At 47.1% G+C, this 27,006-nt stretch overlaps 1 protein-coding gene across 1 annotated transcript in view; it reads left to right on the forward strand.

Moving 5' to 3' along the window:
* Positions 1–26,208, forward strand: part of LOC144595455 (interleukin-5 receptor subunit alpha-like) — a 55,487-nt gene extending 29,279 nt beyond the window's left edge. The window contains exons 7-11 of the mRNA XM_078402963.1: positions 3,515–3,654; positions 12,364–12,502; positions 14,008–14,104; positions 19,997–20,087; positions 24,202–26,208. Coding sequence (XP_078259089.1) covers positions 3,515–3,654; positions 12,364–12,502; positions 14,008–14,104; positions 19,997–20,087; positions 24,202–24,282 — 548 coding nt within the window. The 3' untranslated portion in view covers positions 24,283–26,208. The remainder of the gene's footprint in view (positions 1–3,514; positions 3,655–12,363; positions 12,503–14,007; positions 14,105–19,996; positions 20,088–24,201) is intronic.
* Positions 26,209–27,006: the final 798 nt, after the last annotated feature.

The raw sequence follows: 27,006 nt of genomic DNA on the forward strand, positions 1-27,006 counted from the left end.
ATGACAGTCCCGCCATTCCGGGAATTAACCTAGTGAACATTGGTGATATTTACTCCTAAGCCTTTGAAGCTTTTAACCATCTCTACTTCTGTCTCGTCAATGCAAACCAGGCTATGTGTACCGCTTCACTTCCTGAAGTCGATCACTATCTCCTTTGTGGATTGTAGTAATGTTTTGGGGGAAGATGGTTGGTGAGGGACAGGGCGACAGGGACAGGCTGTTAAGTTGATTCAGAAGAACTTAGAATCTTTGCCTGTAATGGCCAAAGCACATGGTCAAAGCTTGGAGGCCCTGTTAAAACTGCATTAGACCAAAAGACATGGGAGCAGAATTAGGTCATTCAGCCCATCAGGTCTGCTCTGCCGTTCAATCGTTGCTGATCTATAATTCCCTCTCAACTCCCATTCTCCTGCCTTAACTAGGATAATTCCCGGAATGGCGGGACTTTCATGTGTTGAAAGACCGGAGCGACTAGGCTTGTATACACTGGAATTTAGAAGGATGAGAGGAGATCTTATCGAAACGTATAAGATTATTAAGGGGTTGGATACATTAGAGGCAGGAAACATGTTCCCAATGTTGGGGGAGTCCAGAGCAAGGGGCCACAGTTTAAGAATAAGGGGTAGGCCATTTAGAACTGAGATGAGGAAAAGCTTTTTCAGTCAGAGAGTTGTGAATCTGTGGAATTCTCTGCCTCAGAAGGCAGTGGAGGCCAATTCTCTGAATGCATTCAAGAGAGAGCTGGATAGAGTTCTTAAGGATAGCGGAGTCAGGGGGGTATGGGGAGAAGGCAGGAACGGGGTACTGATTGAGAATGATCAGCCATGATCACATTGAATAGCGGTGCTGGCTCGAAGGGCCGAATGGCCTCCTCCTGCACCTATTGTCTATTGTCTATTCTCCCTGTAATATTTGATGCCCTTACTGATCAAGAACCTATCAATCTTCAGGGGTAACGTTTTCACACCAAGGGTGGTGGGTATTTGGAATGAGCCACCAGAGAAGGTTGTTGAGGCAGATTCTATCGCAATGTTGAAGAAATATTCAGACATGTACATGGACAGGCCAGGTTCAGAAGGATATGGGCCAAATGCAGGCAGGTGGGACTAGTGTTGATGGGACATGTTGGTCGGTGTGGGCAGGTTAGGCCCAAGGCCCTGTTTCCACACTGTATGACTCTATGACTATGAAAGGAAAGACATAAGAGACGCTGGTAACTACCGAAGGGTTTCCGTGCGTCTGCTCAGAGAAAGTCATCATCAGGGTCCTCCTCAACACCTCCTCCTAGTGGCACGCTGTATGTCTAAACCAAATTAAACTAAACTAATCTAAGTTTTAAAAAAACCCAGAAAATGGAAATTGCTGGAAAAACTCAGTAGGTTAATGCCCTTGTCCCACTTAGGCGATTTTTTAGGCGACTGCCGGCGACTGTCAAAATCGTAGCAGATCGCCAAAATTGTCTTTTACCCTACGACAATGACCACGACAATGCCGAGTCAGGTCGATACAAGTTACTTTTTTTGTGAAACTAGCACCTGGCTAAGAGATTAAACCTACGCTGCACGCCCTCAATAGCAAGAATATCCTTCCTCAAATTTGGAGACCAAAACTGCACACAGTACTCCAGGTGCGGTCTCACTAGGGCCCTGTACAACTGCAAAAGGACCTCTTTGCTCCTATACTCAACTCCTCTTGTTATGAAGGCCAACATTCCATTGGCTTTCTTCACTGCCTGGTGTACCTGCATGCTTCCTTTCAGTGACTGATGCACTAGGACACCCAGATCTCGTTGTACGTCCCCTGTTCCTAACTTGACACCATTCAGACAATACTCTGCCTTCCTATTCTTACCACCAAAGTGGATAACCTCACACTTATCCACATTAAACTGCATCTGCCATGCATCCGCCCACTCACACAACCTGTCCAAGTCACCCTGCAACCTCATAGCATCTTCCTCACAGTTCACACTGCCACCCAGCTTTGTATCATCTGCAAATTTGCTAATGGTACTATTAATCCCTTCATCCAAGTCATTAATGGAGTTGAAGCAAGTGATCTTAGATCCTGATGGAAGTAGATGAAGAAAAAAAAGAGGACTGGTTTCATAAGTTCATGAGTGATAGGAGCAGAATGAGGCCATTTGGCCCATCAAGTCTTCTCCACCATTCAATCATGGCTGATCGACCTCTCCTTCCAAACCCCATTCTCCTACCTTCTCCCCATAACCCCTGATACCCATTTGTACAGACAGAGTTGCAGATGTTCTTTTGTGTTATGGGCAAAGGCAAAAGTGCTGGAAGAACTCAGCAGGTCAGGCAGCATCTGTGGAGGGGAACGGGCACACAACATTTCAGGTCGGATCCTGAGGCTGAGGGTGGTGAATCTGTGGAATTCATTGCCACAGACAGCTGTGGAGGCCACATCAATGGATACTTTTAGGGCGGAGATAAGGTCATGAGGTCAGAGGTGTTAGGAGCCGAATTAGACCATTCGACCCATCAAGTCTACTCCGATAATCAGCTCATGCTGTTTGTGACTTGATTAAGTCTTACTGAGTTCCCTTCTGTGATCAAGACCTCGTTTTATTGTTAATCAAGTCTCTGAGTAAACTCGTCATCTTAGAATATAAAAAATGTACCAAAGCTATAAGGCCATATGGTCATAAGTGATAGGAGTAGAATTAGACCATTCGGCCCATCAAAGTCTATTCCGCCATTCAACCATGGCTGATGTATCTCTCCCTCTTAACCGAATTCTCCTGCCTTCTCCCCATAACCCCTGACAAGGGGCGGCACGGTAGCGCAGCGGTAGAGTTGCTGCTTTACAGCGAATGCAGCGCCGGAGACTCAGGTTCGATCCTGACTACAGGTGCTGCACTGTAAGGAGTTTGTACGTTCTCCCCGTGACCTGCGTGGGTTTTCTCCGAGATCTTCGGTTTCCTCCCACACTCCAAAGACGTACAGGTATGTAGGTTAATTGGCTGGGTAAATGTAAATATTGTCCCTAGTGGGTGTAGGATAGTGTTAATGTACGGGGATCGCTGGGCGGCACGGACTTGGTGGGCCGAAAAGGCCTGTTTCCGGCTGTATATATATGATATGATATGATATGATATATGAACCGTACTAATCAAGAATCTATCTATCTCTGTCTTAAAAAAGAGGTTATAATTGATGAAGAAGCCTCTTGTTCTGTTGCCCAAGATTGCAACATCTGCAATCTCTTGTATCTTCTTTTGTGTTATGTCTCAGTACCTCTTGCGTTTCTCAACTCACCTGGACTAGATGTGATATCGATAGTAGAGCCATCACCCTCTTATGGAGAATGAGTTGACCTCCCAAAATTGTTTTGCATGCGATTTACAGAGGCGTCAAGAGTCAAAGGTGTTTAATTGTCGTGTGCACTGGGAGTGGAACAATGAAGTGACATTAAGATTCCACATGAAATTTTAGAGCTGGTTCTGATGTGTCTCAACCAAGCTGTGACTTTGAAATAAGTTCTCTTTTTGCAGATAAACCCGACAGTCCAATAAGTGTCACGATCAACAGCAGCACGGATGTGATCAAATGGACACTTCCAAAATTTTATTTCAGTATATATTGTTACAAGTTTCAATTAAACATCACAAATTGGGATGATAGAAACACAAAGGTAAGCAAGTGTTTACTTTATCCCAGGTGTGGGAATTTAACTATGATCAGCTACTCAACAACTCATTACTTGTGTTGCTTGGGAGTTGGGATGAGCATCAGGATCAGGGGCAGCACGGTGGCACAGCGGTAGAGTTGCTGCCTTACAGCGCCAGAGACCCGGGTTCAATCCTGACTGCGGGTACTGTCTATACGGAGTTTGTACGTTCTCCCCGTGACCTGCGTGAGGTTTCCTCCCGCACTCCAAAGACGTACAGGTTTACAGGCTAATCGGCTTGGTAAACAAAAACTGGTAATTTGTCCCTCGTGTGTAGGATAGTGTTAAAGCGTGTGCGGGGATCGCTGATTTGCGCGGACTCGGTGGGCCAAAGGGCCTGTTCCAGCACTGTGTCTCTAAAATAAACGAAACTAAGGATGGATATCCCTGACAACCGCACTAATCAATATCTACTGTAAAAATATCCATTGACTTGGCTTCCACAGCCTTTTGTGGCAATGAGTCCCATCGATTCACCACCCTCTGACAAAAGAAATTCCTCCTCATTTCCTTCCTACTTTTAATTCTGAGGCTGTTATCTCTGGTCCGAGACTCTCCCACATGTGGAAACATCCTCTCCACATCCAATCTATTGCGGCACGGTGGCGCAGCGGTAGAGTTGCTGCTTTACAGCGAACGCAGCGCCGGAGACTCGGGTTCGACCCTGACTACGGGTGCTGTACTGTGCGGAGTTTGTACGTTCTCCCCCGTGACCTGCGTGGGTTTTCTCCGAGATCTTCAGTTTCCTCCCACACTCCAAAGACGTATAGGTATGTAGGTTAATTGACTGGGCAAATGTAAAAATTGTCCCTAGTGTGTATGTGTAGGATAGTGTTAATGTGCGGGGATCGCTGGGTGGTGCGAACCCGGTGGGCCGAAGGGCCTGTTTCCGCGCTGTATCTCTAAATCTAAAAAAAATCTAAAATCTATCCAGGCCTTTCATTATTCGATCATTTTCAACAAGGTCCCCCCTCATCCTTCTAAACTCAGAATAGAATACATCTTTCATGAATCTGGGGTCAGACGTGTGAACAATGTGGCCCACCCCATGTAGCTGATTGAATCAAACTAGGATCTCCACACAGAGAAGCCTGTCTCTGCAATGTACCACAGAGAGAGTCCATGGTCCGCCAGATTGATGAAACAAGTGGTAACAAAGAACTGCAGATGCGGGTTTGTATCAAGATAGACACAGAGTGCTGGAGCAATTCAGCAAGTCAGGCAGCATCTTTGGAGACAAAGAATAGGTGACATTTTGTGTCGGGACCCTTCTTCAGACTCTGGGGGGGGGGGGGGGGGGGGGGGAAAGGATTGGTGACGTTTTGGGTTCGAACCCATCTTCAGACTGAAGAAGGGTCCTGACCCGAAAATTCACCTAGACCTTTTCTCCAGGAATGCTGCCTGTCCTGCTGAGTTACCCCAGCACTTTGTGTCTATCTCCGCAAGCATGGGGTGACTGCTTGGAGTCAAGGAGAGGAAGTATAACATAGCAAAGAAGAGTAGGACGTCGAAGGTGGTTATCTCTGGACTGCTACCGGTACCTCGTGCTGGTGAGGCCAGGAACAGAGAGATAGAGGGTATGAATTTATGGCTGAGGGACTGGTGCAGAGAGCAGGGATTTAGATTTCTGGACCACTGGGATCTCTTCTGGGCTAGGGGTGACTTGTACAAAAGGGACGGGTTGCATCTTAACAGCAGGGGGACAAACATTCTGGCAGGCAGGTTTGCTAGTGTGACACCTGTGGCTTTAAACTAAGTAGTGGGGGGGAGGGGTTAACAAATTGTGAATACGAAGATGAGGTAAAAGGGAATACAGGAGATATTGCAAAAGACTCTCGGAAGAATGGGAACAGAAGTTCTAGAGGGGAAAAGAAATTAAGGGCAGGGCCAATTGTGACCGATGTGAGAGGGGAGGTAAATACAGAAGTTAAAGTGTTGTACTTAAATGCGCGTAGTATAAAAAATAAAGTGGATGAGCTTGAGGCTCAGTTAGTCATGGGCAAGTATGATGTTGTAGGGATCACTGAGACATGGCTACAAGAGGACCAGGGCTGGGAACTGAATATTCAGGGGTACACAACGTATAGAAAAGACAGACAGGTGGGCAGAGGGGGTGGGGTTGCTCTGATGGTAAGGAATGATATTCATTCCCTTGCAAGGGGTGACATAGAATCAGATGTTGAATCAGTATGGATAGAAATGAGAAATTGTAAGGGTAAAAAGACCCTAATGGGAGTTATCTATAGGCCCCCAAACAGTAGCCTCGACATAGGGTGCAAGTTGAATCAGGAGATAAAATTGGCGTGTCAAAAATGTAATGCTACGGTTGTTATGGGAGATTTCAACATGCAGGTAGACTGGGAAAATCAGGTTGGAAATGGATCCCAGGAAAGAGAGTTTGTGGAGTGCCTTCGAGATGGATTCTTAGAACAGCTTGTACTGGAGCCTACCAGGGAGAAGGCAATTCTGGATTTAGTGTTGTGTAATGATCCTGATCTGATAAGGGGACTAGAGGTAAAAGAGCCATTAGGAGGCAGTGATCACAACATGATAAGTTTTACTCTGCAAATGGAAAGGCAGAAGGGAAAATCGGAAGTGTCAGTATTACAGTATAGCAAAGGGGATTACAGAGGCATGAGGCGGGAGCTGGCCAAAATTGACTGAAAGGAGGCCCTAGCAGGGAAGACGGTAGAACAGCAATGGCAGGTATTCCTGGGAATAATGCAGAGGTTGCAGGATCAATTTATTCCAAAGAGGTGGAAAGACTCTAAGGGGAGTAAGAGACACCTGTGGCTGACAAGGAAAGTCAGGGACAGCATAAAAATTAAGGAGAGGAAGTATAACATAGCAAAGAAGAGTGGGAAGACAGAGGATTGGGACTCTTTTAAAGAGCAACAAAAGTTAACTAAAAAGGCAATACGGGGAGGAAAGATGAGGTACGAGGGTAAACTAGCCAATAATATAAAGGAGGATAGCAAAAGTTTTTTAGGTACGTGAAGAGGAAAAAAATAGTCAAGGCAAATGTGGGTCCCTTGAAGACAGAAGCAGGGGAATTTATTATGGGGAACAAAGAAATGGCAGACGAGTTAAACTGTTACTTTGGATCTGTCTTCACTGAGGAAGATACACACAATCTCCCAAATGTTCTAGGGGCCGGAGAACCTAGGGTGATGGAGGAACTGAAGGAAATCCACATTAGGCAGGAAATGGTTTTGGGTAGACTGATGGGACTGAAGGCTGATAAATCCCCAGGGCCTGATGGTCTGCATCCCAGAGTACTTAAGGAGGTGGCTCTAGAAATAGTGGAAGCATTGGAGATCATTTTTCAATGTTCTATAGATTCAGGATCAGTTCCTGTGGATTGGAGGATAGCAAATGTTATCCCACTTTTTAAGAAAGGAGGGAGAGAGAAAACGGGTAATTATAGACCAGTTAGTCTGACATCAGTGGTGGGGAAGATGCTGGAGTCAATTATAAAAGACGAAATTGCTGAGCATTTGGATAACAGTAACGGGATCATTCCGAGTCAGCATGGATTTACGAAGGGGAAATCATGCTTGACAAATCTACTGGAATTTTTTGAGGATGTAACTAGGAAAATTGACAAGGGAGAGTCAGTGGATGTGGTGTACCTCGTCTTTCAGAAAGCCTTCGACAAGGTCCCACATAGGAGATTAGTGGGCAAAATTAGGGCACATGGTATTGGGGGTAGGGTACTGACATGGATAGAAAATTGGTTGACAGACAGAAAGCAAAGAGTGGGGATAAATGGGTCCCTTTCGGAATGGCAGGCAGTGACCAGTGGGGTACCGCAAGGTTCGGTGCTGGGACCCCAGCTATTTACGATATACATTAATGACTTAGACGAAGGGATTAAAAGTACCATTAGCAAATTTGCAGATGATACTAAGTTGGGGGGTAGTGTGAATTGTGAGGAAGATGCAATAAGGCTGCAGGGTGACTTGGACAGGTTGTGTGAGTGGGCGGATACATGGCAGATGCAGTTTAATGTAGATAAGTGTGAGGTTATTCACTTTGGAAGTAAGAATAGAAAGGCAGATTATTATCTGAATGGTGTCAAGTTAGGAGGAGGGGGAGTTCAACGAGATCTGGGTGTCCTAGTGCATCAGTCAATGAAAGGAAGCATGCAGGTACAGCAGGCAGTGAAGAAAGCCAATGGAATGTTGGCCTTCTTAACAAGAGGAGTTGAGTATAGGAGCAAAGAGGTCCTTCTACAGTTGTACCGGGCCCTGGTCAGACCGCACCTGGAGTACTGTGTGCAGTTTTGGTCTCCAAATTTGAGAAAGGATATTCTTGCTATGGAGGGCGTGCAGCGTAGGTTCACTAGGTTAATTCCCGGAATGGCGGGACTGTCGTATGTTGAAAGGCTGGAGCGATTGGGCTTGTTTACACTGGAATTTAGAAGGATGAGGGGGGATCTTATTGAAACATATAAGATAATTAGGGGATTGGACACATTAGAGGCAGATAACATGTTCCCAATGTTGGGGGAGTCCAGAACAAGGGGCCACAGTTTAAGAATAAGGGGTAGGCCATTTAGAATGGAGATGAGGAAGAACTTTTTCAGTCAGAGGGTGGTGAAGGTGTGGAATTCTCTGCCTCAGAAGGCAGTGGAGGCCAGTTTGTTGGATGCTTTCAAGAGAGAACTGGATAGAGCTCTTAAGGATAGCGGAGTGAGGGGGTATGGGGAGAAGGCAGGAACGGGGTACTGATTGAGAGTGATCAGCCATGATCGCATTGAATGGCAGTGCTGGCTCGAAGGGCTGAATGGCCTACTCCTGCACCTATTGTCTATTGTCTATTGTCTATTGACTGTATATGAGATGTCTTCTGCTAAGTCGTGCTATTGGGAAGTCAGGGGGTAGAGTAACTGTGCCCGGTGCCTGGAGTTTTGCCATTTGCTGTTCTACCTTTCCATATGATATGTATTACGTGATACTTCTGTAGATTAGTAGGACACTAAGCCACTTTTGAATGTGCTCATCTGAACTACAATAATCCTCAGGAAATCGCAGTGAATTGTGGGCGCAGCCAAGACTATCACACACACACACACACCAACATCTCTTCCATTGACTACAATTATACCACACGTTGCCTCGGCAAGGCCAGCAGCATAATCAAGGACGAGTCGCATCCTGGCCACTCCCTCTTCTCACCTCCCCCATCAGGCAATAGGTATAGAAGTGTGAAACGCACACCTCCAGATTCAGGGACAGTTTCTTCCCGGCTGTTATCAGGCAACTGAACCATCCTACCACAACCAGAGAGCAGTGCTGAACTACCATCTGCCTCGCTGGTGACCCTCAGACTATCTTTGATCAGACTTTGCTGGTTTTACCTTGCACTAAACGTTATTCCCTTGTCATGTATCTGCACAATCATGTTTCTGGTTCGATTGTAATCATGTAGTGTCTTTCTGCTGACTGGTTATCACGCAACAAAAGCTTTTTTCTGTACCTCGGTACACATGACTTTAAACTAAACTGAACAAAACTCTCCCACAAGATAGACACCAAAAGCTGGAGTAAATCAGTGGGGCAGGCAGCATCTCTGGAGAGAAGGAGTGGGTGACGTTTCGGGTTGAGACCCTTCCTTCGCCAGTTGGAAGAAGGGTCTCGACCCGAAACGTCACCCATTCCTTCTCTCCAGAGATGCTGCCTGACCTGCTGAGTTACTCCAGCTTTTTGTGTCTATCTTCGGTTTAAACCAGCATCTGCCTGTTCCTTCTTACACATAAACTCTCGCAAACCTGACTTTTGCCACCAGGTGACTCTGTCTAGCAATCTCCCACCTGGACCAGGTTGCCACACCCAACAACTGGCTCACTCTGACCCCAACCAGTTTACACATGACACCGGTTCTGTAGGACTTGGAGTTTAGAAGGATTTGGGGGGGGGGGGGGGGAACCTCATTGAATCTTACCGAATCGTGAAAAGTCTCGATACAGTGGATGTGGAGAAGATGAGAGGTGGGAAAGTCTTGGACCAGAGGCCATAGTCTCAGAGTAAAAAGACGCAACTTTAGGATGGAGATGAGGAGGAATTTGTTCGGTCAGAGAGTGAGTGGTGAATCTGTGGAATTCATTGCCACCGAAGGTTGTGGAGGCCAAGTCAATGGATATTTGTTAAGGCAGAGATTGACAGATTCTTGATTAGTAGACAATAGACAATAGATGCAGGAGGAGGCCATTCGGCCCTTCGAGCCAGCAACACCATTCAATGTGATCATGGCTAATCATTCTCAATCAGTACCCCGTTCCTGGCTTCTCCCCATACCCCCTGACTCCGCTATCCTTAAGAGCTCTATCTAGCTCTCTCTTGAATGCATTCAGAGAACTGGCCTCCACTGCCTTCTGAGGCAGAGAATTCCACAGATTTACAACTCTCTGACTGAAAAGGTTTTTCCTCATCTCCATTCTAAATGGCCTACCCCTTATTCTTAAACTGTGGCCCCTGGTTCTGGACTCCCCCAACATTGGGTACATGTTTCCTGTCTCTAACGTGTCCAACCCCTTAATAATCTTATATGTTTCGATAAGATCCCCTCTCATCCCTCTAAATTCCAGTGTATACAAGTCTAATCGCTCCAGTCTTTCAATATACGGCAGTCCCGCCGTCCTGGGAATTAACCTAGTAAACCTACGCTGCACGCCCTCAATAACAAGAATATCCTTCCTCAAATTTGGAGACCAAAACTGCACACAGTACTCCAGGTGCGGTCTCACTAGGGCCCTGTACAACTGCAGAAGGACCCCTATACTTCTATTCTCTGCACTTCCATGTGCCTATCTGAAAGCCTCCTAAACGTCACTATCATATCTGCCTCCACCATCACTCCTGGCAATGCGTTCCAGGCCCCCACTACTCTCTGTGTAAAAAAACTTGCCGCGCTCATCTCCATTAAACTTTCCCCCTTTCACCTTATAGCTACGCCCCTTATAGCTGCATTCAAGAGAGAGCTAGATAGAGCTCTTAAGGATAGCGGAGTCAGGGGGTATGGGGAGAAGGAAGGAACAGGGTACTGATTGAGAATGATCAGCCATGATCACATTGAATGGCGGTGCTGGCTCGAAGGGCCGAATGGCCTCCTCCTGCACCTATTGTCTATTGTCTATTGTCTATTGCCCCCTAGTTTTGGACATTTCCACTCTGGGATAAAGGTTCAGACTGTCAAACCTATCTCTGCCTCTTTTCATTTTAATACTTCTTTCAAGTCTCCCTTCGACCTCTGCCATTTCAAGGATTCTAAGTCTATCCAACCTCTCCCTGTAGCTGAAAGCCCCCAACCAAGGCATCATTCTGGTAAGCCTCCTCTGCGCCCTTTCTAAAGCCCGCAAGTCTTTCCTTTAATCGAGCGTCCAGAACTGCACGCAATACTCCAAATGTGGCCTAGCCAAAGTCCTATCGCGCAGACTGGGCACTGTCACTCAGTCCGCCTTGGCCTACTCGATCTCTCGGTTGCCAAACACTTTAACTCCCCTTCCCATTCCCACACTGACCTTTCTGTCCTGGGCCTCCTCCGTTGTCAGAGTGAGGCCAAATGCAAATTGCATGTTTCGCTTGGGCAGCTTACAACCCAGCGGTACCAGTTTGATGTCTCTCTTTCTCTCCGTCTCTCCCCCACCCTAGTTGTCCAACTAGTTTCACAGTTGTTTTCTATTGAGTTTCACTCTCTGTATAATTCGTTATCACCTACCCCACAACCAACAATAGACCAAAGTGGGCCCCACCTTTCCTTGATCATCGTTGCTTTTTGCAGATCTTTCATTCATTTGTTCTACGTGCCTCCTATATCTCTCGTTCCCCTTTCCCCTGACTCGCAATCTGAAGGACGATCTCAACCCGAAATGTCACCTATTCCTTTTCTCCAGAGATGCTGCTTGACCCGTGCAGTTACTCCAGCTTTTTGTGTCCGTCTTCAAAGTCCTACAGGGTTGTGCGGGGTTGTTTAAGGGCCTAATAATTGATGGGAAGAAGCTGTTCTAGAATCTGGAGGTAACATTCCTCAGACTCCTGCACCTTCCTCCCGATGGTAGCAGTTGAGATGTGATCGTGGGCAGGGTGGTGTGTGTCTTTGATGATATTAGCTCCCTTCCAGAGGCAGCGAATTTAAGGTGAGCTGTCTTGCCTTTAGTCACTCACTAAACCAAGTGGACCTGTTGGGCCCAAACCTCTCCTGCATTGCTGCAGCATCCTCTCCTACCCCCCCACCCCCCCCCGCCCCTTCCCCCTGCTCCCCTCTCACCCCTTCCCCTTCCCTCCCTTTCCCCCTCCCCCTCCCTCCCTCCCTCCTCCCCTCCCCCTTTCTCCTCCTCCTCCCTTCCCCTCCCCCTTCCCCTCCCCCCAATTCCATCCCCCACAACCCCCCCCCCCCCTTATCCTCCCTCCTCCCCCTCTCCCTCCCTCCCTAGGAGACAGATTTAAACTTTAAAATGTGAATAACTTAAAAAATATAACATTGATTTCAATGAAACTTCTTCCATTAGCACCAAAGGGACGACGGTGAGTAAGGTGGGCCTAAAATTGTTGCGCGATCGTGTACCGTTTTGGCTGTAGTTCAGAAACAAACAAACAAACAAACGAGAGCTTTAGTATCACTCGTGTCAATGTAATGAATTGGTAACCATTGTGTTGTTTTTTTTTCTCTCAGCTTGAAAATGTGACTGAAACACATCATTCCATCAGCAGGGATCACACAAAAAGATATTCAGTCAATGTGAGAGCAGTGGTGAACGATAAATGTGGCGAAAGCTGCATCTGGAGTGACTGGAGCAAACCCCTGATTATTGGTAAGAGGATTACTTTTGTTCAAGAAAACTTAAAAACCGATGATAACCTTGAAAAGGTTAACCTATGATGAGCGTTTGTCAGGCCTGTACTGGGCCTGTACTGGGCCTGTACTCGCTGGAGTTTAGAAGAATGAGGGGGGACCTCATTGAAACATACAGAATAGTGAAAGGCTCGGATAGAGTGGATGTGGTGAGGATGTTTCCACCAGGGGGAGAGTCTAGGACTAGGGGTCACAGCTTCAGGATTAAAGGACGTTCTTTTAGGAAGGAGATGAGGAGGAATTTCTTTAGTCGGAGGGTGGTGATTCTGTGGATTCTTTGCCTCAGAGGGCTGTGGAGGCCGTCGGTAGATATTTTTAAGGCGGAGATTGACAGATTCTTAATTAGTCAGGCTTCTCACCTCCATTCCAAAGGTATGTCCTTTTATTTTGAGGCTATGGCGTCTGGTCCTATACTCTCCCTTGAGTGGAAATATCCTCTCTACATCCAATCTCTCCTGGACTCTTGACCAGGGACAGGGAAAGGAAAATATTGAATCATATCTGTGACGCTGCCTGACCCGCTGAGTTACTCCGGCATTTTGTGTCTACCTTTGGTCAAGTCAAGTCAAGTCAAGTCAATTTTATTTGTATAGCACATTTAAAAACAACCCACGTTGACCAAAGTGCTGTACATCTGTATAGGTACCAAGGAAAAAAAAAAGAAACATACAGTAGCACACAAACATAACAGCACATACATAAACATTTCACAGCGCCTCCTCAATGGGCCTCAAACGCTAGGGAGTAGAAATAGGTTTTGAGCCTGGACTTAAAGGAGTCGATGGAGGGGGCAGTTCTGATGTGGAGAGGGATGCTGTTCCACAGTCTAGGAGCTGCAACTACAAAAGCGTGGTCACTCCTGAGCTTAAGCCTAGACCGCGGGATAGTGAGTAGCCCCAAGTCGGCCGACCTGAGGGAACTGATGTTAGAGAGGTGAGTTGGAAGATTTTTGATGTAGGGGGGGGGAATGTCCATTTAGGGCTTTATATGTGAATAGGAGTAGCTTGAAGTTGATTCTGTACCGTACAGGGAGCCAGTGGAGAGAGGCCAGAATCGGGGTGATGTGGTCCCTTTTACGGGTACCCATCAGGAGTCTCGCTGCGGCGTTTTGGACCAGTTGCAGGCGGGACAGGGATGATTGGCTGATCCCAGTGTATAGGGAGTTGCAGTAGTCTAGGCGGGAGGAAATGAAAGCGTGAATGATTTTTTCAATGTCGTCGAATTGGAGGAAAGTTTTGATTTTAGCTATGGTACGAAGTTGGAAGAAGCTGGCTTTTACCACAGCGTTGACTTGCTTGTCAAACTTTAATGCTGCCTGACCCGCTGAGTTACTCTGACATTTTGTATCTATCTTCGGTGTAAACCAGCATCTGCAGATCCTTCTTACACGTGGAATCATGTCTGTTCTTGATCATATTGCACGTTTATTGGCTCAGATAGTAACGGAAGGCTTTGTATTTCCAGATCCTGACGGAAAGGATATGTCCTTACTAACAATTGTGGCAGTGATTGCAGTGATTCTCGTTGTACTTGTGTTGCTCCTAGTTTTTATCTGCATAAAGTAAGTGGTTACTATCATCTGCTTTAGTTTATTAGATATTCAGCTGTATGGCTCAGAGGGATGTATTCTTGTGAAGTTTTTATGAAGGAGGGGATAATTTGGCTTTGCTCTTCTGACTCAATAGTCAATAGTCAAAGGTCGTTTATTTGTTACATACACATAAATGTGTAGTGAAATGAAACATTACCCGCAGTTGAACAATAAGACCAATAAGACCAATAAGATTAATCAATAAAAATGCAATAACACATACAATCACAACTAACACCAAACAAAAAGAAACATCCATCACAGTGAGTCTCCTCCAGTCCCTCCTCACTGTGATGGAAGGCCAGAATGTCTTTTTCTCTTCCCTGCCGTCTTGTCCCGCGGTCAGGCTGTTGGAGTTGCCATGTCGGGGTGGTCGGGGCTCCCGATATTGAAGCCCCCGCTGGGCGGTGAAAAATCCCGCGGCCGCGCCGGACGGTGAAATGTCCGTGGCGGGCCGACCCAAGCACCGCGATTCGGGGCGGGCGAACACGCTGCCTCTGCCGCTGCCGGAGCTCCCGATGTCGGCCCCCATCCAGGGGCCTGCGGGCTTCCGACGTCCACGCGGCCCGCGCCGGAGCCTCCGGAGACGAATCGCAGCCGCTCCCGCAGCATCCGCAGGCAGCCAGCGCCGCAGGTGGTGAGTCCAGGCCACGGGCTCTGCGAACCAGAGCCCCAGGTGGTCCCAGGTGCATGGCCGGTGGTAGGCCGCAACGGGAACGGAGACACGACACAGAACAAAGGTCGCGTCTCCGTTCGGGAGAGAGAATTTTACAGTTCCCGTTCCCTCCCACCCCCCCCCCCCCCCAAAACATAACATACAACACTACATCATATTAAAACTACAATTCAGACAAAAACAACAAAAAACAAAAAAGACAGACGGACTGCAGGCAAGCCGCAGCTGCGACGGCAGCGCTGGCTCCTCCTGACTGCGCCCCGTGCTCTACTTTAAATGCCCCCATCTGCAACGTACTGCTGAATTATTGTTTATTAAACTTTCCTGTACATACACCTACCTGTGAGATGTGTACATGGGATGAGCTGCCAGAGGATGTACAGGTCCACCGCCGACCTTCCGGCAACTGGCCTCCTTTAATCCGGACAAAATTACCAGAGCGCACTTGAAAATCCCCCCGAAAACGTGGCCCCTTCGGGACTTCCGCGGCGGATCGGCGGGTCGAATCTGCCCCCCTGCGGCCGGGGCTCTGGAACTCCGGCCCGGCCGGAACCGGCAGATCCGTTCCCATAACAGACTTCCGAGGCTGGACCTTGCGGGTCTGTACCGCGGCTCCCCGGCTGCCTAGGCGGAACGTTCCGGTACCGTTTGACTCCTCTCGGAGGCCGTGACCTCTGTTGGTCCGGCACAACGGATAGTCCGGCAAGGCTCTGGAACCAAGAGTGCCGGAAAATCGGTGGTGGACAACATTTCAAAGACATTTGGACAGGTGTCTGGATAAGAAAGGTTTAGAGGGACATGGGCCAAACGTCGGCAGGTGGGACCAGTGTAGATGGCGGCATGGGCAAGTCGGGCCGAAGGGCCTGTTCCCATGCTGTATGGCACCATTACTCTATTTCAAATGTAGTTGTTTAAAAATGTTTTCCTCGTGTCGTTTCTAGCTGTTTAACACAACAGGATTAAATGGTGGCACAATGGGGCAGCTGGCACACCAAAGACGTACAGGTTTATAGGTTAATTGGTTTGGTATAAATGTAAAATTGTCCCTAGTGTGTGTAGGGTAGTGTTAATGAGCGGGGATCGCTGGTCGGCACGTACCCGGTGGGCCGCAGGGCCCGTTTCCGCGCTGTATCTCTAACCCAAAGATACTAGAGGAACAAGATGGACCAGTCGACCCTAAAAACCGTAGTACGTCATGGCGCCATTTTAGTAAGCAGAAACCTGCAGAAACATTTTAAAAGAAAAATAACTAAAATCTGTGAATTGTTAGACGAGATATATTCTGCATTTTAATGGCATACTGTTCCCCCAAAACACTGATTACACTGCGAGAGGCATAGCGAACGGCGGGTTTTGCCTACTAAAATGGCGGACGTTACGCTCCTTTGCGTACTACACTTCAGTACAGGCGATTTCAACAGTGTGGTCCATCTTGCTCCTCTAGTATGTTTGCTCTAAACTATACTAAATTAAACTGGCCCGTAATTATTTATAGTCATTGGTTGTTCATGATTGCTTCACCCCTCCCATAGAACCTTTCTTCCTGGCTGGGATACACATTTGCAGAGTGTCGTGAATTACCTCCATTCCACATTTCTCCCTGTTCATCCATCAGCCTAGTCCACGACAGCAGGCTCTATCCTCGTCCTTTTGGAATTCTCTTTGTTTTAATTGATTCTCTTGCCAGTTTTGCCCTTCCTATATAAATACAAACTTCAGTTGTAATGTGATCACAGCTCCCTTTGAGATCTTGTTCGAGTTCATGTATTGAAACTACTTCATTACTCTTCTCAAAATCTTTGCCGGCTGATTCGCTGACTGTTGTTCTTGTAAGCTGTTGGAGGGAATTTTGTACTTTACCCGTACTCTATATCTGACTTTACTCAGATAGGCGCTGACACAAAATAAAACAACTCACAGATGTGCGGTGAGTCCATCGAACGAGTCGGTTTAATAAAAGGCCTTGGCGATGCACATCGGAAAGCAGTGTGAGCAAGTAACTGTGGGATTCTTGTACCCTCATGACACAATGGTTACTTGCGGAGTTGAAATAAAACAATCATTAATCAATGTCCCTGTAACCTTTCATCTTTGTGTTTCCCCAAAGTTAACTTAAATCTTGCGTTTCTTGTTGGCTGGAAATCTCCCACCCACATCTCTCACGTGTAGATACCATAAGTGTTCAGATTCCCCCGCCAAATGGAATCCCCTCGTAAAGGAGGTCATTTGTTTACCTTTGGAAGGCTTGCCTGCTAAACACAATGACCAAGAGCTGTTGTAGTGCAAGATGGCGACGCTACCCTAGCAGCTGCGGCTCGCCTGCGTTCCGTTTGTCTTTGTGTTTTTTGTTGTTTTTTGCCTCAATTGCAGTGTTTAGATGTGATGTAGTGTTTTTTGTGGTTGTGTGGTATGTGGGCGGGGGTGGAACTGTAAAATTGTCTCTTCCGAACGGAGACGCGACCTTTGTTTTCTGGGTCGTGTCTCCGTTCCCGCTGCGGCCTACCATCGGCCAAACACTTGGAGCTGGCGGCTTCCAGCTGGGACCACCTGGGGCTCTGGATCGCAGAGCCCGCTGACCGGACTCACCATCTGCGGAGGCTTCGGCCGCGGGACGCGTGGCTATGGGAAGCTCGCAGGCCCTGCCCCGGGTGGGGGCCGACATCGGGAGCTCCGGCAGCGGCAGCGTCTTCGCCCGCCCTGAATTGCAGAGCTTGGGTCGGCCCACTGGAATAGGCCGCGGGATTTTCTCCGCCCGGCAGGGGCTTCAATGTCGACCGCCCCGACGTGCAGCGGCAGCGTCTTCGCCCGCCCCGGATCGCGGGGCTTGGGTCGGCCCGCTGCGGACCTTTCACCGTCCGGCGTGGCCTGGCACGTGGCAACTTCAACAGCCTGACCGCGGGAGAAGACAGCAGGGGAAGAGAAAAGACATTCTGGCCTTCCATCACAGTGAGGAGGGGACTGGAGGAGACTCACTGTGATGGATGTTTCTTTTTTTTGTTTTGTGTTGGTTTGTGGTTGTGTGTGTAATTGCTTATTTTATTGCTCTTATTGTTGGACTGTGGGTGACGAACTCTCGTCCAAAAGACTTGGTTTTTTTGGATGACAATAAAGGTAATTCTGATTCTGATTCTGATCAGAAGCTAGACAGAACTACAAAGGACTATCCTCCCCCAATAAATAAGGAAGCCTGTTTTTCAGCGGAATGTTTCAGCTTTGCTATTCTGACTACATTCTTGGCCCCTTTTCACATCATGCTCCTTGATATACGAACTCTAGGGTTAACCATACTGTCACCTCGTCATCTTCCTTACAATTTTCAAAATCCCTGCCATGCCCAATTAAGCCGTATTAAGCAACACCTTCTAATACATCAGCGGGAATTCACATCAGGGCTTTCAACATCATATTGCTTCTTGTTACACCAAAATGAGAAGGAAACATTCCCACCAAGTCCGTTTTCTCAAAATGTCCTTTGCTTCTCTGCCATGCATCCGAATAGTCCGAGTGCTCTCAGACCAGTCACGAATAACCATCTCACCCTCCCTTCATCAGTGCCTTCCAATCCACATGGAGGTGTGGTATCGGTTGATGTTTTGTTGCAACAAATCTTCCTAATGTCTCATTCCATACGGACGGTGCCTTCAGTTCCTTGTCTCCGATAGCGATCTGTCCCATAAGACCCTGGATTAGAACATTCCGACCACACTTCCGGCCATTCGTTCCACACCACGTAGCAGAGATAGCGACCTCTGAATATTCTCTCATTGACAGAGCAACACTAGCAAAAGAAGCAGTAGGTTTTACATAAATCGCACGCTTACCGGGTAAATCAACAACTGGACTCCATCATACTCATTATTTCTTCTTTGATGACATCGGTCCAATCCGATGCCCCTTGATTCCTCATCAATTACTACAGCGTAGGTATCGCAAAAAGCTGGAGTAACTCAGCGGGTCAGGCATCATCTCAGGAGAGAAGGCATGGGTGACGTTTTGGGTCCCTTGATTCCACTAGCCCCTAGAGCTCTATCTAACTCTATCTTCCTGAGAAATATTACTCCCTCTGCCTATCCTTCTATTTCATGTCCCCTCATAAGGCTTAAGCATTTTAACTCCCTTAGGATGCTTTCTCCCCAACCTTACAAAGTGTCTTGGCATCTTTAAATCCCAGTACTGCCGCTATCCACATCTTCTTTCTCAACTCTTCTCCCACACTCCAAAGATGTGCAGATTTCTGGGCTAATTGGCTTGGTATATAACATATAACATATAACAACTACAGCATGGAAACAGGCCTGTCCGGCCCTACCAGTCCACGCCGACCATTCTCCCTGACCTAGTCTCATCTACCTGCACTCAGACCATAACCCTCCAATCCCCTCCTATCCATATACCTATCCAATTTACTCTTAAATAATAAAATCGAGCCAGCCTCCACCACTTCCACCGGAAGCCCATTCCATACAGCCACAACCCTCTGAGTAAAGAAGTTCCCCCTCATGTTATCCCTAAACCTTTGTCCCTCAATTCTGAAGCTATGTCCCCTTGTTGGAATCTTCCCCACTCTCAAAGGGAAAAGCCTACCCACGTCAACTCTGTCCGTCCCTCTCAAAATTGTAATTTGTCCCTAGTGTGTGTAGGATAGTGCTAGTGTGCGGGGATCGCTGGTCGGTGCGGACACGTTGGGTCGATGGGCCTGTTTCCACACTGTTCTCCCCAACATGACCCGGGTTTAATCCTGACTGCGAGTGCTGTCCACACGAAGTTTATACGTTCTCCCTGTGACCATGTGGGTTTTCCCCAGGTGATCCGGTTTCCGCCCACACTCCGGAGACGTACAGATTTGTCGGCTGATTGGCCTTGGGTAAATTTGTAAATTATCCCTAGTGTGTAGCAGAGTGGTAGTGCACGGGTTAATCGCTGGTCGCCGCAGACTCATTAGGCCGAAGGGCCTGTCTCCACGCTCTATCTCTTAAAGTCAAGCAAGTCAAGTCAAGTAAAGTCATAGTCTCGGGCAGTGAATTGCAAGCACCCTCTGGTTGAAAGATATCCTCCCTTGTCTCATTGCTTTCTGCTGATGTTCGGATCTGCTGCTCTTTAAACAGATGAGATAAGTCAATAAAGTTATTCCCACTTCCTAAAACTCTTCTGAAAAATTGTGATTTGGCATTTTGCATTCCCTGCAGATGTGAATTATTGTCCAAATTGTGTCAACCAATCCCTGATGCTGAAGAGAAGTTCAAAGGACTTTTTGAAGATTGCAATGGTGATTTTCAGGTAACTAAAGGCATTAAAATATTGACAAAAGAAACACATCTCGGGGTACATGTTAAAAAACAATGGGTTAGATCGCCACTCCTGATTTATGCACCAGGACAGTTTAGTATATTGTCACGTGTACCGAGGTACAGTGAAAAGCTTTTGTTGCACGCTAACCAGTCAGCAGAAAGACCATACATGATTACAATCAAAGATAGACACAAAAAGCTGGAGAAACTCAGCGGGACAGGCAGCACATTCCATCTCTCCAGAGATGCTGCCTGTCCCGCTGAGTTACTCCAGCTTTTTGTGTCTGTCTTCGGTTTAAATCAGCATCTGCAGTTCCTTCTTACACATGATTACCATCGATCATTTACAGTGTATAGAAACACTGATAAGGGAATAACATTTAGTGCAAGGTAAAGCCAGCAGAGTCCGATCAAGGATAGTCCAAGGGTCTACCAAATAAGTAGATAGTAGTTTAGCACTGCTCTCTGGTTGTGGTAGGATGATTCAGTTGCCTGATAACAGCTGCATTTCCACACTTCTACACCTTTTGCCCGATGGGAGAGGGGAGAAGAGGGAGTAGCCAGGGTGCGACTCGTCCTTGATTATGCTGCTGGCCTTGCCGAGGTAGCGCGAGGTGTAAATTCTCTGCCACAGAAGGTAGTTGAGGACAGTTCATTGGCTATATTTAAGAGGGAGTTAGATGTGGCCCTTGTGGCTAAAGGGATCAGGGGGAGAAGGCAGGTACGGGATACTGAGTTGGGTGATCAGCCATGATCATATTGAATGGCGGTGCAGGCTCGAAAGGCCGAATGGCCTACTCCTGCACCTATTTTCTATGTTTCTATGTAAATGGGGTTCACGGAAGGGAGGTTGGTTTGTGTGATGGTCTGGGCTGCGCCCGCAATTCGCTAATCTACCATTTACCCGATCAGAGAGGGGAGAATGTTTAGAGAATGCAGTTAGTGATTCCCTGCCTTTATGCAGAATGGAGCGTTGTAAAACAAAGTGTTTCACGGAACACTCGCGCTCGGTCTGTCGAGGCCTACGTGATTTGAACTCCCCTTCCCATTCCCACACTAAACCTTCTGTCCCGGGCCTCCTCTATGTATCTGGGAGGAAGGGCATGCACAAAATGAAGGAACAGAACCTCATATTTTGTTTGGGTAATTTACAAGCCAGCAGTACGAAGGTTGAATTCTCTAATTTTGAGTAACTTCTACAAACCCTCCCCCACTTACCCTAGTCATTTAACATATGCCAGGAAGTCCAAAAACACTTTATAAATACTGAAATGCTTTAGAAATGAAGTCGTTGTTGTCAGATAGGATATGTTGCAATCAAAATGTGTAGGAAAGAACTGTAGGTGCTGGTTTAAACCCAAGACGGACACAAAAATAAGAAAATAACTGCAGATGCTGGTACAAATCGATTTATTCACAAAATGCTGGAGTAACTCAGCAGGTCAGGCAGCATCTCGGGAGAGAAGGAATGGGTGACGTTTCGGGTCGAGACCCTTCTTCAGACTGAGACCCTTCTTCAGACCCTCAGTGTGAAGAAGGGTCTCGATCCGAAATGTCACCCATCCCTTATCTCCAGAGATGTAGCCTGTTCCGCAGAGTTACTCCAGCATTTTGCGTCTATCTTGTGTATCAATCAATTAGCATCCAGAATGCTCTTTAAACAACTAGGTTAATTGAAAAGTTTTGGCATTGGTTTATTCATTTAGTTTAGTTTAGAGATACAGCGTGGAAACAGGCCATAAGGCCCACCGGGTCCGCGCCGACCAGCGATCCCCGCACATTAACACTATCCTACACACACTAGGGACATTTCTTACATTTACCAAGCCAATTAACGTACAAACCTGAAGGTCTTTGTAGTGTGCGAGGAAACGGAAGATCTCGGAGAAAACCCACACAGGTCACGGGGTGAACGTACAAACTCCGTACAGCAGCACCCACAGTCGGGATCGAACACGGGTCTCCGGCGCTGCATTCGCTGTAAGGCAGCAACTCTACTGCTGCGCCACCGTGCCGCCCAATATTATTGTCAGTGTACCGAGACATCTATCCAGACCATACTATACATGAGAACAACAACCACACACTAATGCAATAGATAGTTAGTTTATTATTGTCATGTGTACCGAGGTACAATGAAAAGCTTTGTAGGTGCGTGCTATCCAGTCAGTAAAAAGCCTACACATTTTGCAATCAAGCCGTCCACAGTTTACAAGATTCAAGATTCAAGATTCAAGATAGCTTTATTTGTCATCCAATATTGGACGAAATTCAGTCACCCACAGTCCGACAATAAAAGCATTCAATAGGCATTAAAATGACACAACCCCAAAAACACACAAAAAAAGAAACATCCATCAAAGAAACATCCATCACAGTGAGTCTCCTCCAGTCCTCTCCTCACTGTGCTGGAAGGCCACAATGTCTTTTCCCTTCTCCTGCCGTCCTCTCCCGCAGTCAGGTTGTTGTGGTTGCAGGCCGCGCCGGACGGTCCGCAGCGGCCCGAGCCTAAGGCCCGAGCCCGCAGCCTCCGAAGACGGCCGGCTCCGCCGATGATAAGTCCAATCCGGGGCGGGCGAACACGCTGCCGCTGTTGCTAACGTTTTGTGCAAGAATAAGAGCAGTAAAATCCGATTAAAGATGGTTCGAGAGTCTCCAATGAGGTGTTCGGCAGCTCAGGGTTGTTCTCCAGATGTTGGTAGGATGGTTCAGTTGCCTGATAACAGCTGGGAAGAAACTGTCCCTGAATCTGGAGGTGTGCGTTTTCACACTTCTATACCTCGTGCCTGCTGGGAGAGGGGAGAAGAGGGAGTGAGACAGGTCCTTGGTTATGCTGGTGGCAGTGCAGAGGCAGCGTGATGTGTCGATGGAGTCAATGGAAGGGAGGTTGGTTTGTGTGACGGTCTGGCCTGCGTCCACAACTCTCTGCTGTTTCTCGCGGTCTTGGATGGAGCTGTTCCCAAACCAAGCTGTGATGCATCCCGATAAAATGCTTTCTTGGTTGCAACTGTGGCAGATGTATGATCCAGGGAGAGGAGCTACAGTTGATATTCAGCCACATATTGATAGAGCAGTTGGAGCGACTCTCAATATCAAGCTTCCAACAACAGGGGGGAGCGCGGAGGCGCAGAGGTAGAGTTGCTGCCTTACTGCGCCAGAGACACGGATTCGTTCCTGACCTCGGGTGCTGTCTGTGTGGAGTTTATACGTTCTCCCAGTGACTGCCTGGGTTTTCTCCAGGTGCTCCGGTTTCCTCCCACACTCCAAAGACGTGTAGGTTTGTAATATACTCCAGCATTTTGTGTCTATCTTAGGTTTGTAGGTGAATTGGCTTTGGTTAAAAAAAAAAGGTAAATTGTCCCTAGTGTGTAGGAGAGTGCTAGTGCACGGGGTGATGGCTGGATGGCACGGACTCGGTGGTCTGAAGGGCCTGTTTCCACGCTGTATCTCTAATGTCTGAAGACATTTGAACCAGGGAACATAGGGATGTATGAATTAGGAGGTGGAGCCACAGTTGATATTCAGCTGTTAATTGATAGAGTATTCTAAAGTCTCTCAATGTCACGCTTCCAACAACACACAGCATTCATGTGTGCTGTACCCCATGCAAGAAGTTCATAAGTGCAGAAGTCATTCGGCCATTCGGCCCATCAACTCTACTCTGCCATTCAATGATGGCTGAAATATCTTTCCATCTCAACCCCATTCTCCTACCTTCTCCCCATACCCCTGACACCCGTACTTTATCAGGAATCTATCTCTACCTTAAAAACATCCAATGACTTGGTGTCCACAGCCCTTTGCAACAATAAATTCCACAGATTCACCACCCTCCGGCAAAAGAAATTCCTCTTCATGTCCCTCCTAACGTTACGTCTTTTCACTCAGAGGCTGTGGCCTGTGGTCCTAGACTTTCCCACTTCCCATCTTCTCCACGTCCACTCTACCCGGGCCTTTGACTATCTCGACGGGGATGATGGGGACAGCATGGTTTCCTTTGATGCTCCTCCCGGGAGACTCAGGTTGTACATCCGCCATCGCCAAGCTGCTCCTTGAATGCTGGTGTCTGCAGCAAAATGATCGCCATTTGTTTCCTCATACAGAAATGGATCAACAAGAGTCTCCAGCTGACTAAAGTTGAAGACTGCCCGTTGACCACTGCCAAAGAATTCCAAGAGCCTTAAATGACAGACGTTGACACATTCCCTTCTGGTTTCATCATCGGCAAGCCGCTGGTCTTCAACGGGACGTGGAGGAGTGAAGAGAAGGTTCTATTTGAATGGAGAAAGGAAAAGAAAATGATGCGTCGATTGTAGTTGGTGAGACACACAGATGGATTCTTCTTTCCACAATACTGTTTACAAGGATTTCAATTCAAGAGTCAAGAGTGTTTTACTGTCATGTGTCCCAGATAGGTCAATGAACTTCTTACTTGCAGCAGCACGACGGAATGTGTAAACATAGTACACTGTAAACAATTTAAATAAGTGAGGAAAAACAGTTCAGTGTGTGTAATCGCATACGTACACATACAAAACAAACGCACACACAATGGACGGACAGTCAGAATATTTTACCCAGGGTAGAACGTAGAACGGCAAAGACTGGAGGGCATAGCTTTAAGGTGAGGGAGAAGGGCAAAGTTTTTTTACATAGAGAGTGTTGGGTGCCTGGAACGCGCTGCCAAGGATGGTGGTGATGGTGAAGGCAGATGTGACGGTGGGATTTCAGTGTGGAAACAGGCCCTTCGTTCCAACGTACCCACACCGGCCAACATGTCCCAGCTACACGAGTCCCATCTGCCTGCGTTTGGTCCATATCCCTCCAAACCTGTCCTATCCATGGATCTGTCTAACTGTTTCTTAAACGTTGGGATAGTCCCAGCCTCAATTACCTCCTCTGGCAGCTTGTTCCATGCACCCACCAAGTTATCCCTCAGATTCCTATTAAATCTTTTCTCCTTCACCTTGAACCTATGTCCTCTGGTCCTCGATTCCCGCACTCTGGGCAAGAGATTCTGTGCATCTACCCGATCTATACCTCTCATGATTTTATCAGATCACCCCTGATCCTCCTGCGCTCCATGGAATAGAGACCCAGCCTACTCAACCTCTCCCTGTTGCTCAGACCCTCTAGTCCTGGCAACATCCTCGTAAATCTTCTCTGAACCCTTTCAAGCTTAACAAATATCTTTCCGATCCATCATGTTTCTTTTCTTTCCCATGTTTTGAATCTTAGAGGTAGTATCGCCATAACAGGAATTTCCATAACGTGAATTGGATGTAACGATGATCGATGAAACCGGGAACAGTGATTGTATTCTGTAGACCAAATTGATTATATCGCGGTCTTGATATGGAACTAGAGAACCACATAAAAATAATCATAAGGTCATAAGTGATAGGAGTAGAGTTAGTCACTTTGGTCCATCAAGTCTACTCTGCCATTCAATCATGGCTGATCTATCTCTCCCTCCTAATCCCATTCTCCTGCCTTCTCCCCACAACCTATGACACCTGCTCTTATCACAAATGTATTTATCACTGCCTTAAATTTATTTTGGAAATTGACAAGAAGAAAAAAAGCTGCCTTGGAAAAAACAACGTGGGGAAAAAACTGTTCCGTTGTAACCACTCTGCAGTACTCTGCCAGGTTTGTCTGGTAAGAACACATGTCCTACTTTAAGATAAACACAAAATGCTGGAGAGACTCAGCGGGACAGGCAGGATCTCTGGATAGAAGCAATGGGTGAAGTTTCGAGTCGAGGCCCTTCTACAGACTGAGGGACAGGGGAGAGGGAGACACAGAGATATGGAAGGATAAGGTGTAAAACCGAGACATCAAAGGGGATGAGGTTCAAGGAAAATGTAGAATAGATCATTGTTAGTTAGGGGAAGGTGACAACGAAGCATACAGAGATAAATTTTAATCAGAAGGACAGTCAGACTGGTGGAAGAGCCAGGATGGGGGAAGGGATGGAGAGAGAGGGAAAGCAAGGGTTACTTGCTTAGAGAAGTTAGAGAAGTCAATATTCAAACTGCCGGGTGGTAAGCTGCCCAAGCAAAATATGTCCTGCTTCTAGGTCAGGTGGCTATTGCAAATAACGATGAGACTTGTGCAACTTTACGCTATTACACAATGTAAAACTCCAGTCTTTAATATTTTATGTTTACCGTAACAAAAATAAACATAGCTTTTTAATAAAGTTATTTTTCTATGTGTGGGCAAATATTGTTATTGCGAGTCTGGAACTCTCTACCCCCTAACCCGATTCCATCCCCTTCTCTTTTCCCCCATTGACACAATTATTTTAAATGGTCGATTTTCTTTCCAGCGAAAAAGGACACAAATTGCTGACCAGTCACGGCCCAAAGAGTCACCTATCCATGTTCTCCAGAGATGCTGCCTGACCCGCTGAGTTACTCCAGCATAGACACACAAAGCTAGAGTAACTCAACGGGACAGGCAGCGTCTATGGGTGACGTTTCTGGTCGAGACCCTTCTTCAGACCCTACTCCATCACTTTGTGTCCTTTCATCCATGTACCATCATCTGCAGTTCTTTGTCGCTGCAGAAGACAGACACATAAACCGATCAGCCAAAACATTATGACCACTGACAGGTAAAGTGAATAACATTGATTATCTTGTTACAATGGCACCTATCAAGGGGTGGGATATATTAGGCAGCAAGTGAACAGTCAGTTCTTGAAGTTGATGTGTTGGATGCAGGAGAAATGGGCAGGATTAAAGAGCTGAGCGACTTTGAAAAGGGCCAAATTGTTATGGCCAGACGACTGGGTCAGAGCATCTCTGAAACGGCAAGGCTTGTGGGGTGCTCCCGGTCAGCAGTGGTGAGTACCTACCGACAGTGGTCCGAGGAGGGACAAACCACAAACTGGCGACAGG

The sequence above is a fragment of the Rhinoraja longicauda genome, chromosome 7 (assembly GCF_053455715.1).
Source record: "Rhinoraja longicauda isolate Sanriku21f chromosome 7, sRhiLon1.1, whole genome shotgun sequence".
NCBI classification, from domain to species: Eukaryota; Metazoa; Chordata; class Chondrichthyes; order Rajiformes; family Arhynchobatidae; genus Rhinoraja; species Rhinoraja longicauda.